The sequence below is a fragment of the Chanodichthys erythropterus genome, chromosome 15, assembly GCF_024489055.1.
Source record: "Chanodichthys erythropterus isolate Z2021 chromosome 15, ASM2448905v1, whole genome shotgun sequence".
NCBI lineage: Eukaryota > Metazoa > Chordata > Actinopteri > Cypriniformes > Xenocyprididae > Chanodichthys > Chanodichthys erythropterus.
In genome coordinates this window covers 8,613,344-8,626,033 of record NC_090235.1, presented here as the reverse complement: position 1 = coordinate 8,626,033, position 12,690 = coordinate 8,613,344, and the positions used below count along the sequence as shown (strand labels likewise).

At 38.0% G+C, this 12,690-nt stretch overlaps 1 protein-coding gene across 1 annotated transcript in view; it reads right to left on the bottom strand.

Moving 5' to 3' along the window:
• Positions 1-12,690, bottom strand: part of khdrbs3 (KH domain containing, RNA binding, signal transduction associated 3) — a 158,184-nt gene that overhangs the window by 59,584 nt on the left and 85,910 nt on the right. The window contains exon 2 of the mRNA XM_067361462.1: positions 4,433-4,551. Within this exon, the coding sequence (XP_067217563.1) occupies positions 4,433-4,551 (119 nt within the window). The remainder of the gene's footprint in view (positions 1-4,432; positions 4,552-12,690) is intronic.

Sequence of the window (12,690 nt, the reverse complement as noted above, 5' to 3'; positions counted from 1 at the left end):
ACACGTCACATGAACACACACACACACACACTCAGTGGTATGATAATGTGATAGTCTGCCGTCAAGGTCACGATCACCTCTATGTCTGCGAAGGAGGGAAAAAAAATCATCAAATAACACACTCGACGGCAACAATATGGAAATTAGGACCATTTGCTGGAATCGCCCCATGCATGCTTCAATATCAAACTCATGTTCATATTAACATGTAGCCTCGCTGTGAAGTGCTTTTCATTCTTAGAAATGACTGCGGCCTGTATATCAAGTGAAGTGCTGCTGTGTCGTGTGATTACATGTTAAACAAATGAAAGGTTATCAGCCGTGAAAAAGGCATGCCAATGTCAAGGATTTCTATACAAAATCTAATAATTCTACACTATAACACTGCTTATAATAACTTATTTTATAAAGTGCCTTTAAAAGTAGATTTCTTAAAGTGCTGTACAGAAAAACATCAACAATAACCACAAATAAAATAAAACACCCGTAATATACAAAGTCAATTACAAGCCATCCTGAAATAAAACATTTTAAGATGGGATTTAAAAATGCCCAGGGATTTAGCTTACCAAATGTCAGCTGGAAGAGAATTCCACAATTTTGGGGCATGAAAAGCAAAAGCCCTGTCGCCCACAGAGCGAAGCCATGTTTAGAGACAGCCAAGAGACCACTCTGAGAAGAACGCAAATTACGCCTTGGCATATAAGTAATAAAAAGGTACGCTAAATACTGCAGAGCTAAATCGAGCAGTGCTTTATAGGTTAATATGAGGATTTTTAAAATTAACTTGGTACCTGACCAGGAGCCAGTGCAGAGATTTCAAAATTGGAGTTATGTGATCACCTAGCCTCAGAAGCATGAATATGCAAATTAGTCCCCGCCTCCACTCATTCACACCAGGTCGGACTACTTGATCCACTCGGCCAACTCAAAGACTATAGAATAACACTAGATGTGTCACTCGTATTGTTTTGAATGGGAGAAAGTGTAACACGCAATATGGCGGAATAAGTCCCGCCTTCTAAATAAGAGCCAATCACCGACTGGTAAAGTCATCGCGTCACTGCAGCAGCCGTTAGAAGCACTGTGACTTCAATAGAAACAGTCAGACGCGCGCCTCTGAAACATGGCAGAAGAGACGCGCATTTAGGTCTGCGCATGCGCATAAGCTTGATCCAGCCAAAAAAATACATTTTTTTGTCATGATTCGAGCGTTTGGATAAAACATTTATAAGACAGCTGTTGTCAGATTTCATTGGTGATTTCAAATATGAAAAGTAATCGTAAGGTTGGCGAACAGTTTTGGAGAATTTGATGTTTCCCCATTCAAAGAGATAGGGCAATGATGCCCAGGATGCCTGAGAGGCGTTTCAAAGATGGCCGCCGAGTGAAATTACTTGTCTTAAAGGGACTTTGGCCAACTGTAGTAAACGCTACACAATGGCAAGTGGAAATATTGGTTTACTTCAGCCATATTTTGAACCAGAAACTGAAGAGGAAGAGTGAAGTATACAGGGTCGTCTACAAGTCAGTATATCAGAATGATACATGTTATGCCTTAATATTATACGTACTCAAAACATGCTGCTTCATTCGCATAGAGGCAATATAGAAGTTTTCTGGTAAAATTCCAGTCCGTAACCCAATGAATTGCTGTAGCTGATTTGTTGTTATATTTGACAACGGATCCTGTGCGCACTTGACTGTTAAAGGGATAGTTCACCCAAAAATGAAAATTCTGTCATCATTTACTCACCCTCAAGTAATTCCAAACCAAGAAGATATTTGGAAGAATGTCAGTAACCAAACAGATCTCACCCCCCATTGACTAGCATAGTATTTATTGTTCCTACTAAGTAGTTTCCTGGAAAATCCAGCCTCACCACTCTACCAGTGGATGAGTCTGGTCGCCATTGAATCAATTCGATTTCTAGGGTGGAGCAAATCCGAGCAAACAGGAAGCGAAGTAAACCAATCAGAGAAGGGCGGATATGACGTTAGCAAAGTGACAAGAGAGTCAACAGTGAAAAGTAAATAATTAATGTGTTTTTGGTAATTTAAAACTGAATTCATGACTGAATAGAACAAACTCTCGGGTCTCGCGTGCGCCGTCTTTGTTGATATTGAAGGGACTTTCGCCGCACTAGAGTGACGCTGTTTGCGTCACTGAAATAAATAAATCTGATTGCACAGTACGGTTTGGAGTTGACTCAAGGCGCGACGGAGGGCGGACTGACCAGACTGATATATCTTGTAGAAGATATATCATTCAGAACTTGCCAGGCAAACTATGTAGTAGTAGCAAATGGGGGGCGCAATCTGTTTGTCAAGAGTCAAGAGGCATTTCTTTATCATTTGCATAGTCAACACTGGGGAAAAACTGTGCATTTAAATGCTTGTGACAAGGCTCAGACATACAGTGTCAATAACAGGACCATACATAAATAATCAAAAAAAAAAAAAAAAAAAAAAAAAGTAAAACATTTACATACAGAAAAAAAAAGAAAAAAAAAATGACTGACATTCTTTCAAATACCTTCCTTTGTGTACAATAAAATAATTTTTGGGAGAACTAACCCTTTAAATATTGCTGAATTTCACACTTAATATTTTTGCAGTGCTGGCTAAATCATTGATTGAATTTTTCTTATAAATATAGATTTGCTAAAAATCAAAATGATTTTCTATATTTGCATAGCGCTAGTGCTAATAGGTTATCTATTGATGGTTCTGTTTTAGAGTTGAAGAATCTTGGAGTCATTTTTGACTCATGTTTGATGTTCGAACCCCATGTACAGAGTGGTGTTAAGTCATCCTTTCATCTCAGAAATATTGCATGTTTAGGTCCAGTTTTGTCCTGTAGTACTGCTGAAAGATTAACTCTGTGTTTTTCCACATTGACTATTGTAATGCGCTACTAGTCTGTGTTTCAAAATAGACTCTCAATATATTACAATTAGTGCTGTCAAATTGATTAATTGCAATTAATCGCATCTAACATAAAAGTTTGTTTACATAATGTATGTGTATATTCCCAAATTCAGTATCTCAGAAAATTAGAATATTGTGAAAAGGTTCAATATTGAAGACACCTGGTGCCACACTCTAATCAGCTAATTAACTCAAAATACCTGCGAAGGCCTTTAAATGGTCTCTCAGTCTAGTTCTGTAGGCTACACTATCATGGGGAAGACTGCTGACTTGACAGTTGTCCAAAAAGAGGACCAATGACACCTTGCACAAGGAGGGCAAGACTCAAAAGGTCATTGCAAAAGAGGCTAGCTGTTCACAGAGCTCTGTGTCCAAGCACATTAATAGAGAGGCGAAGGGAAGGAAAAGATATGGTAGAAAAAAAGTGTATAAACAATAGGGATAACCGCACCCTGGAGAGGATTATGAAACAAAACCCATTCAAAAATGTGGGGGAGATTCACAAAGAGTGGACTGCAGGTGGAGTCAGTGCTTCAAGAACCACTACGCACAGACGTATGCAAGACATGGGTTTCAGTTGTTGCATTCCTTGTGTCAAGCCACTCTTGAACAACAGAGAGCATCAGAAACGGCATTTCCTTTGGAAATCAGGGTCCCAGAGTCTGGAGGAATAGAGGAGAGGCACACAATCCACGTTGTTTGAGGTCCAGTGTAAAGTTTCCACAGTCAGTGATGGTTTGGGGTGCCATGTCACCTGCTGGTGTTGGTCCACTGTGTTTTCTGAGGTCCAAGGTCAACGTAGCCGTATACCAGGAAGTTTTAGAGCACTTCATGCTTCCTGCTGCTGACCAACTTTATGGAGAAGCAGATTTCATTTTCCAACAGGACTTGGCACCTGCACACAGTGCCAAAGCTACCAGTACCTGGTTTAAGGACGATGGTATCCCTGTTCTTATTTGGCCAGCAAACTCGCCTGACCTTAACCCCATAGAAAATCTATGGGGTATTGTGAAGAGGAAGATGCGATATGCCAGACCCAACAATGCAGAAGAGCTGAAGGCCACTATCAGAGCAACCTGGGCTCTCATAACACCTGAGCAGTGCCACAGACTGATCGACTCCATGCCACGCCGCATTGCTGCAGTAATTCAGGCAAAAGGAGCCCCAACTAAGTATTGAGTGCTGTACATTCTCATACTTTTCATGTTCATACTATTCAGTTGGCCAAGACTTCTAAAAATCCTTTCTTTGTATCAGTCTTAAGTAATATTCTAATTTTCTGAGATACTGAATTTGGGATTATATATATATATATATATATATATATATATATATATATATATATATATATATATATATATATATATATATATATATATATATATATATATATGTCTCTGTGTGTGTGTGTGTGTACAAACTTGTAAACATTAGTGTAAGTGACTAGTTGGGTGTAACCTATATGATACTACACATTAAAAAAACTTTTTATCATACTCACTTTGGGAAACTGTTTTACAGGGATCAAAACCTTCTGTCCCAGTTTCATGTTCTTGTTGATGACCACATCAATGAACTTCTCATCCTCTTTGTCTTCGTCTTTTTGAATCTTTTCGATTTCTGTTGAGACAGAAAGATAGGGAAAGTTAGTCAAAACATAATCTAGGTAGAATAAAGGTTATCAGAGTGAATTTCAGGTTCAGATAAGCCCAGGTAACAGTCCTGCCATTTGCCCGATGTCATTTGTACCAAGCGTATTTTGACTGATCAGTGGACTGTGAAATAGCTTCCATTGGTCACGCTGTAATTCAATTGGATGTGCTTATAATCATATCTGATAGACATTTTTCTGTGATTGGAGGATATTTCTGTCTGTGTGGCAAGCGTCGTCTGATTAGACATTAAAGTGTGTAAATGAGCTCCTCGAGCACGCACAGAAGTCTTTGTTGTTGTGGGACACAGTGGGGTGCTGAGATATTAGTCACATTAATGAGTTCTTGTTGTGTGTGGGTCGTAGCATCATTGTGGGTACTCGTGATACGTTGCATTATTGAGACAGAGTGGGTTCATCAAATCAAAACGTCCATCAAACATACAACATCAAAGTCCACATGATCTGGACAGTACAACGATTAAATTGGCTAATCAACTGCAAGATTTATCTTATGCAAACAAACAACCAGAAACAATTTTTGCAATATACCAGTTCTTTTATAGTTAAAAATTGGCTTATTTATACATTGTTTATGTAACAATGGCTAATTAATAATGAGATAAATTGAATGCATCCACTGTATCATCGGCCTTGGTTTCTGGAAGTATTTTTTTTTTTACATTTTTTTTTCCTAATTTAAGATTTATAAGCCATGAACCAAACCAACCAGCTAGGGGGTGAATTATGTTACAAACTTCGATTTGAAGCAAAAAAAGGATTTGAAAATTGTACAAAAATCAAAGGTTGATGTGATTTGAAGATGAGGAATGGGTGGGTGCTAAAGAGTTCTTTTGCCACAACTTGCTTGTCCTTCTCTAATGAGTGAAGGATTCTCTGCAGAGTCATGGATAATGTAGTTTTCCCCAGGACAAAAGCCAATACCAGGTTCCCAACCACGTTCCTGGAGGCCCCACAACAATGCATATTTTGTATCTCTCCTTTGTCTGACACACCCATTTCGGGTCTTGGAGTCTCTACTAATGAGCTGATGATCTGAATCAGGTGGGTTTGATTAAGGAGACATGGAAAACATGCAGTGTTGGAAACCCCTGGCCTATACCATAAATTAATAACCTTATAGTTCACAGTAAGTCTGTTTAAAAAAGGTTTAAATGTTATTTTTCAAAATCAACTTATTTGAAATTTCTGCAGTTTCAGTAGTTCCCAACTTCCTGACAAAATTCCCGAAACTTATCCAGTAAACCTTGTCCATTAACTCTTAAGGATATTTAGAGAACTTCAAAACATTTTAAATATGAAAAGCACTTTTAATGTTCTTTTCTACAATCTGTCATCTTGTGACAGTTATTGCACTATAATATTCAACACTCTTTTCCATTATTTGTGCTTTGGTGAGGAGAGTTTATGCAAAATTAAGGCATCCTCCAATCCCTCAACTAATCAAGAAAGCATTTCTACTCAAACTGTTACGAAGATTTATCAAAACTAAAACTGCAAATATTCTGTTTATTCCTGGGACCAGTTGCATAAACCGCTAAGATTTGCCTAATTTGATACCGAAAAGTAAGAATGAATGCCCTTTGACTAACTGCTAGATCTTAAGACACTGTCTTAACATAATTGCTATGTTTATGGAATTGGCCCCTGGTCTCACCATGTGTCCATGAATCTGATGTCCATAAGTTGCCATTAACACAAACCAAACTTTACTGTGATAAGTATGTAATAACATTACAATTACTTCAAATTTAATTACATGACTTTCTTAAATCAGATTTTGTTTTAATGTATTCCTTTAAACATACATGAATGATATTAATCTATATCTTTTCATATTTATGAATAAACTTTCATAAATATTCATCAGTGTATATACATGCTAGCATTGCATAGCATTATCCTCTACAGTTTTCTAGGAGACTTTAATGTCAATCATACAACTGCTGTTACAACTGCTCTGAAGAAGATGAAGACAGACGATAGAATTATAAAATATAAACAAGATTTATTAAACTAGAAGGCAGCAGGCGTAACAGCGTGCACTAACACAAATAACAACCGACAGTGAACTGAGGAGAAAACGGAACCTAAGTTCAGACTCAAAGAAGATAATTAATCAAACACAGCTGAACTGAACGAACTAATCACATGTAACCATAGAAACTTATGAGTGGCGGGAAACAAAGACAAAGAAACTGAAAGTCCATGAAAAGTTCACTTTGTTTTAGTTACCTGTGACAACTGCAAAGCTAATAGTTAGCCTTTAAATCCTATATACAACTTGTCTGGGATTTTAACATTTGGAATGACATTTTCTCTAAGTTAGGACAGAGCAACTACTTGATTCTGTTGGAAATTTGGCATCTCCTAGTTAGAGTATGTTGTCATGTCTCATCTGGATCTGTGTTTCATACTTTTTCAGAAAATAACAAATTCATTCATATGTATAGCTATGAGCTGGTAAGGGAACAAAAAAATGCTGCCTTTCTCACTCTGTTTCCCAGGTCCACAGAGACAGAGGATTCAGTGGGCTGTGGTTCATCTCATTGTTTCGTGTCATTATTCCCTCAGTCGAGGGGCACAAAACACACCCGAGAGAATACTTGAAAAATATAAATTTCCTTCCTAAGATAACCAGCAGTCTTTACAGCAGAATCTACATTCAGAAGATTGTGACCTACCAACAAATCTAAGCTCTGGAACAATAACATGGGTATTTTTATTGGATCAGAGACCATAACCTGCATTTTTATATTAGTGTATTGGAAAATGATTGAACTAACGGAAAAAAAAAAAATCTGCAAATTGGTTCTTTCAAATAGTTTGTCTATGCAGGCACATTAAAATTATATATATGTAGAGGGGGCTTGACATTGCTCACCAGCCACTTTGGCTAGTGGTTTTCCAAAGTTACTGGCCACTCAGAATTTTCACAATTTTGCAACCTGATCTCATAGGCGAGACGTACCCATGGGCACGTTTTCGCGAGACACAAAATTACGTACCGATGAGTAAGTCTCGCTGCAGTTTCCGACAGAAACGAACGCTAGAGGCTGGTAAAACGTCGATAAGCGCTTTTGCTCGTTTTCACGCACGGTTTCGATGACGGCCGGGGTCGGATTATGGATTCATAAAGATTCGTTTCCGCGCCTCCTCTCGCAATATCATGTCACGACTTCTAAACACTTCTTACCGGAGTGCCTGTTTTGTAAACGAACGTACTTTGGACTTTCCGGCTCTATGTGTTTCGCTTTTTTTGGCCGTAACCAAGCTTGCTCTGTAGCTCAGCCGATATGGAGTTGGACTTACGACGAGGAGTCGACTCCCCCCTTGCCTGGGTACGAATCCTGTGAAAGGTGACTGATGGCAAAAAAAAAAAAAGAGAGAGATCTAAATGAGCTGAAAAACGGTATATGATCGCAGATGCTTCTTATGTCACGTTTGCTTTTGTAAACACTATCGGGTAGGTTCAGATGTAGTGCCGTTGGGAAGTTATTTTAAAACGCAACGGATCGCAAATGTCAAATCAAGAACCGCGGCGATTCGTCTAAAAAGCAACATCATAAAAACGTACCACATTCACCCTATTATCTGCTCCAGCAAAAAAAAAAAAAAAGAAACACACTTTTAGCGCAACTCAGTGGACATTTCGCAGCGAAACTGCAGCGATATGTACTCATTGGTATGTATTTCGCGACTCACAAAAACATGCCCACGGGTACATTTTCGTCATGAGACCAGGTTACAATTTTGACATTGATACCATAGGCAAAAAATGCCATATATATATTTTTAATATTATCTCATAATTTGGCAGCAGGTATATTAGGCTGCTGTCACTTTAAGACCTGACGCACGGATCCATTATACTGTTACGCATGCGTTTTCTTTCTCAAATGTTTATGTTCCCTTAAAACGTAGCTGACTGTGTTTACGTGAATATTCGCCAAGACCGACATTTTGACATTATTTTGTGTATTTGACTGTTTAAGCTCAAAAAGCAGCGAAAAAGAACTTAATTTAGTACTGAGAGGTGGTTTATGTGCGCATACTTTGGGTGTGAGCACAAAATTTGCGGGAATGAGTAAAATTATGAGCAATCCCATGCTAAAATTCAAGCCCTGTAAAACTAACATTCATCCAGAGCAAATGAAATGAGTGAGTGAGGGGAGGTGGTTTTGTGTGTCAATTCACTGTTGAAGAAATGAGAGAGAGAAAGCACTGCTGGTATTGTGTATCTGTTCTGCGGGAAATGAGTATTGGGAGTGTTTCAGATATTTCAGTATTGGTATCGAAAAATCGATATTTTGACAACAATACATTGTACTCAGTTTATTATTTCAGATGCCTTTTTAAAAGACTACAATTGAAAAATGTATATATTATATAAAATTCAACCCACCAAAGTAGCTAGTAGGAATGCCTGTAGGACATGCCACTGCTCAAATCCACCAGTATTTGGCGGGTTGGCAGGTCTTAATGTCAATCCCTGTATATAGTATATACACATACTACCGTTCAAAAGTTTGGGGTCAAGATTTTTGTTATGTTTTTGAAAGAAGACTCTTATGCTCACCAAGGCTGCATCTGAGGCAAAATACAGTAAAAACAGTAACATTGTGAAATATTATTACAAATTAAAACTTAAAAATGTAATTCATTCCAGTGATGCAAAGCTGAATTTTCAGCATCATTACTCCAGTCTTCAGTGTCACATGATCCTTCGGAAATCATTCTAATATGTTGATTTGCTGCACAAGAAACAATACTTATTAATATCAGTGTTGAAAACAGTGCTGCTTAATATTTTTGTGGAAACCGTGATACACTTTTTTGTCTTTAATGAATAGAACATGATACATAGAGAGTCAGTGTGTTCGCACTGAAAAGAATGACGGCGACTTACTGTAGTTGAAATATGGCCCAGTGCTATTTATTTGCACCTGTTTAAACTAGATTGCGGGTGGTTGGTGAATATGATGCCGGGGTTTGCGCTGAAATATGAAGATATGAAGTGGCACAGCTTTTTATTGTTTTGAGAAGACAGGGTCTCTCCTTTTGTCTTTAGCATGTCAGGATAATCTCATTTCCGTCCAAAGCTTCCAGTCATATGAAATGCGGGTAGGGCAGCATAGACTCTGAGCTCAGGTGAGGCAAAATGAATAGTACAAAGAAAAGAAATTTGGGCTTTTCAATTTAAAATTCATAAGCCGGTATGATTTGTGAGATTAGGGTGGACTCCCTCTTAAGACTCCAGCAGAGGAGAGCCAGAAAACGCTCCATTAACTCCTCAAATTTCACTTCCTGCTTACAAATAAAGTGGCAGAAAGAGGAGATTGGCAATAACATCTCAAAGAGATTTGGAAAGGCTCAGGAATCCATGAACACGGATTTTAAGAATTGATTTTTCATATACAAATTAAAATAATGGTCTTGAAGACAAGAAATGTCTGTTTAATACTCTCCTAAAAGTAGCATGTGTTTTTACAGCTATAAATTACAAACATTTACATTTTAAACCATTCTTTACACACAATATATAGCATGTGGAAATTAATCTGCTGTCCTGTCGCTTATTAAAACTAAAGCTGCTTTTAAAAAAGGTCTGTGCACAGGCCCAAAAACAACCTCAGTTTACTAAGAAAAAAGCTTGAAGAAAAAAACGAACACACACACACACACACACACACACACAAAACAACATATGCGTTTAAGAGAAACAAAAAAACAAAAGCATTTTCAGAGATCTAGAATACAAAGCAATACGTCTTATGACAAAAGATGTGTCAAACATCCAAACTAATACTAGTCATACTTGACAGAACAGCTGACAAATGTTGAACATTACACGCTCAAGTACAAAACATTTCTCCACCCTTCTTTTTTCTCTGCATTTTCTTTGCCATTCATTTAGGGTTTTTGTAGTCTTGCCCTGTAGAAAACCAAAGAGAGCATGAGCATGACCAAATGTGAACCTTTGTGATGGCAAACAATGTCAAAATGCATATAATTTGCTGTCAAACTGTGGCATTCCGCTGCTGAATTCAGCCTGTTGCATATATAAAACTCACAAACAATGTATTGTGCTTCTTGAAATAGAAACCAACCACAGAGTGCTTTAGAATTTAACCAGGCGGAACAAAAAGTGGCTTCTTCTTTAAGAGTTATAAGCCATAAGGTGCTTCAACCTTCTCAGGTTTTTCTGGTTTCCCAGGTGTGGGCTCAAATCCCATTTCTACCAAATGGCACATAGTGGTGGTTAAAGAACTGGGCTTGTGAACTGTGGCTTATAACTTGCAAGGGGCAAACTATAGGCTCATATCATTATATTAATTCATTTAACCAATGTTTTTGTCCAAAGAGACTTACAAATGAGAAAAGCCGCAACATAAGTGACTGATTGTTGCTGTATGGAGGAATGTACAATCAATGCATTTGGCTGTTTCATTGTGTTTCACACTATGAGCATTGCAGGTTTAAGATGGTGTGTCAAGGTAATAATACTACAGCTTTCCTTAAACAATATATTAATTTGCCAACATTACCTTAGCAATTTATGAAATGTATATCTGTTATGTTTAAGTCTGTTTGGTTTCATTTAGGGCTGCCCCCTAATAGTCAACTAAACGTTAGTCGACTAGAAGAGGCGTAGTCGACCAAGATTTTATTAGTCGGTTGGTCGCGAAAAAAAAAAAAAAAACTCCACAGAAAGTGGTGAGGGACAGATCGGTAACGGCGGGTCCTTTTGGTAATTACAGTATGTCGGGCAGGAAATACAAATGTTCGCCTATCATTCACTGACCTCAAATATAGCTTATCATTTGAAACATGTTAGTAGTAGCAACTTTACATGGCTGCTCGCTCTAACATTAACGGATCTAATATAATGTTACACACTAGATGTTTTTGCCCAACAGTTAACCATACATTCACTTAAGTCATAACAGATAATGTTTGCGAAACATTTTTTTTTTTTTAATACTGTATTTCTGTCTATATGTGTATATCAGGATCGCACTCAGGGGTGTGGGAAGTAGGGGTTCTGTGGGTGCTGCAGCACCCCTGTTTTCACAGGATTGTAAATGCAATGCAAAATTTGTGTTCATTTACATTTATTCATTTTCAGCATATAGTAATTTATTTGAAATAAACACTTTAAGTGGGCTATTAAAACGTGTAAACGTGTGACGTCAGTGTGCATAGAAAGAATTCTACTCCTCAGCGCAAGTCCACTTTCGGTGTTGTGTAAGGCAGGCAGGTTTTTTGTGCTCATTTTAATTTCATGTCGCTGTACAGGATCTTTTATTGTATATGACAGAAACAGCTCAATAACCGTTTTATTTTAAAGGCTTAATCTAAGTCCTGTAGACTGGCCCATTGCATTACGATTTCAAGCAATGTAAAAAATGTGATAAAAGTCAAAAACCCCGATGTGCATGCTGTTCAAACTAGTGTTGTTTTTGATACGCTTGTTATACTTCTTGACGTGTTTTAGGGGCCGTTCACATTTAGGGGCTGCACCGCGCCATGTCGTTTTCTCCTCCTTTCCACAAGCGCTTGCGCTCCCATGGCGTCTGTCGTTATTGAACCATGAACTGCACTCTCCATGATGACAAGGAAGTATCAGCGAAGGATAAATGGATTTCTAGCCCTTGCATTAGCTTTACTATTAGATATATTTATGGAGATGACAAATAAAACCCTGCCTTGTACAGCTATGATCCGCTATTCGGCTGAGCTTTTGATGTTGTTATGGAACCCATATGGGCATAATGAACTCATTTTTGTGAAAACCTCAATTTCGACCAAAATTGACACATTTCTCATATTGCCAGTAGCTAGAAATTAGCCCATGTGCATTCCGACTCATTTTGGCAGCACGGGTCACATATATCCAAGTGTTTGTGCGGAGTGTGGAAGGCAGCTAAAGTATAGCGCACTTTACTGCACATGGAGGCGCCGACGCGATCACTTGCTGTCATACAGATAAGAGTAATCCATCATTCCTACTTTTATTTGTGTATGTTCACAATAACAACAAAATGTTGTGCCTTTGTAAAATAAAATAAATTCTATCTATCTAT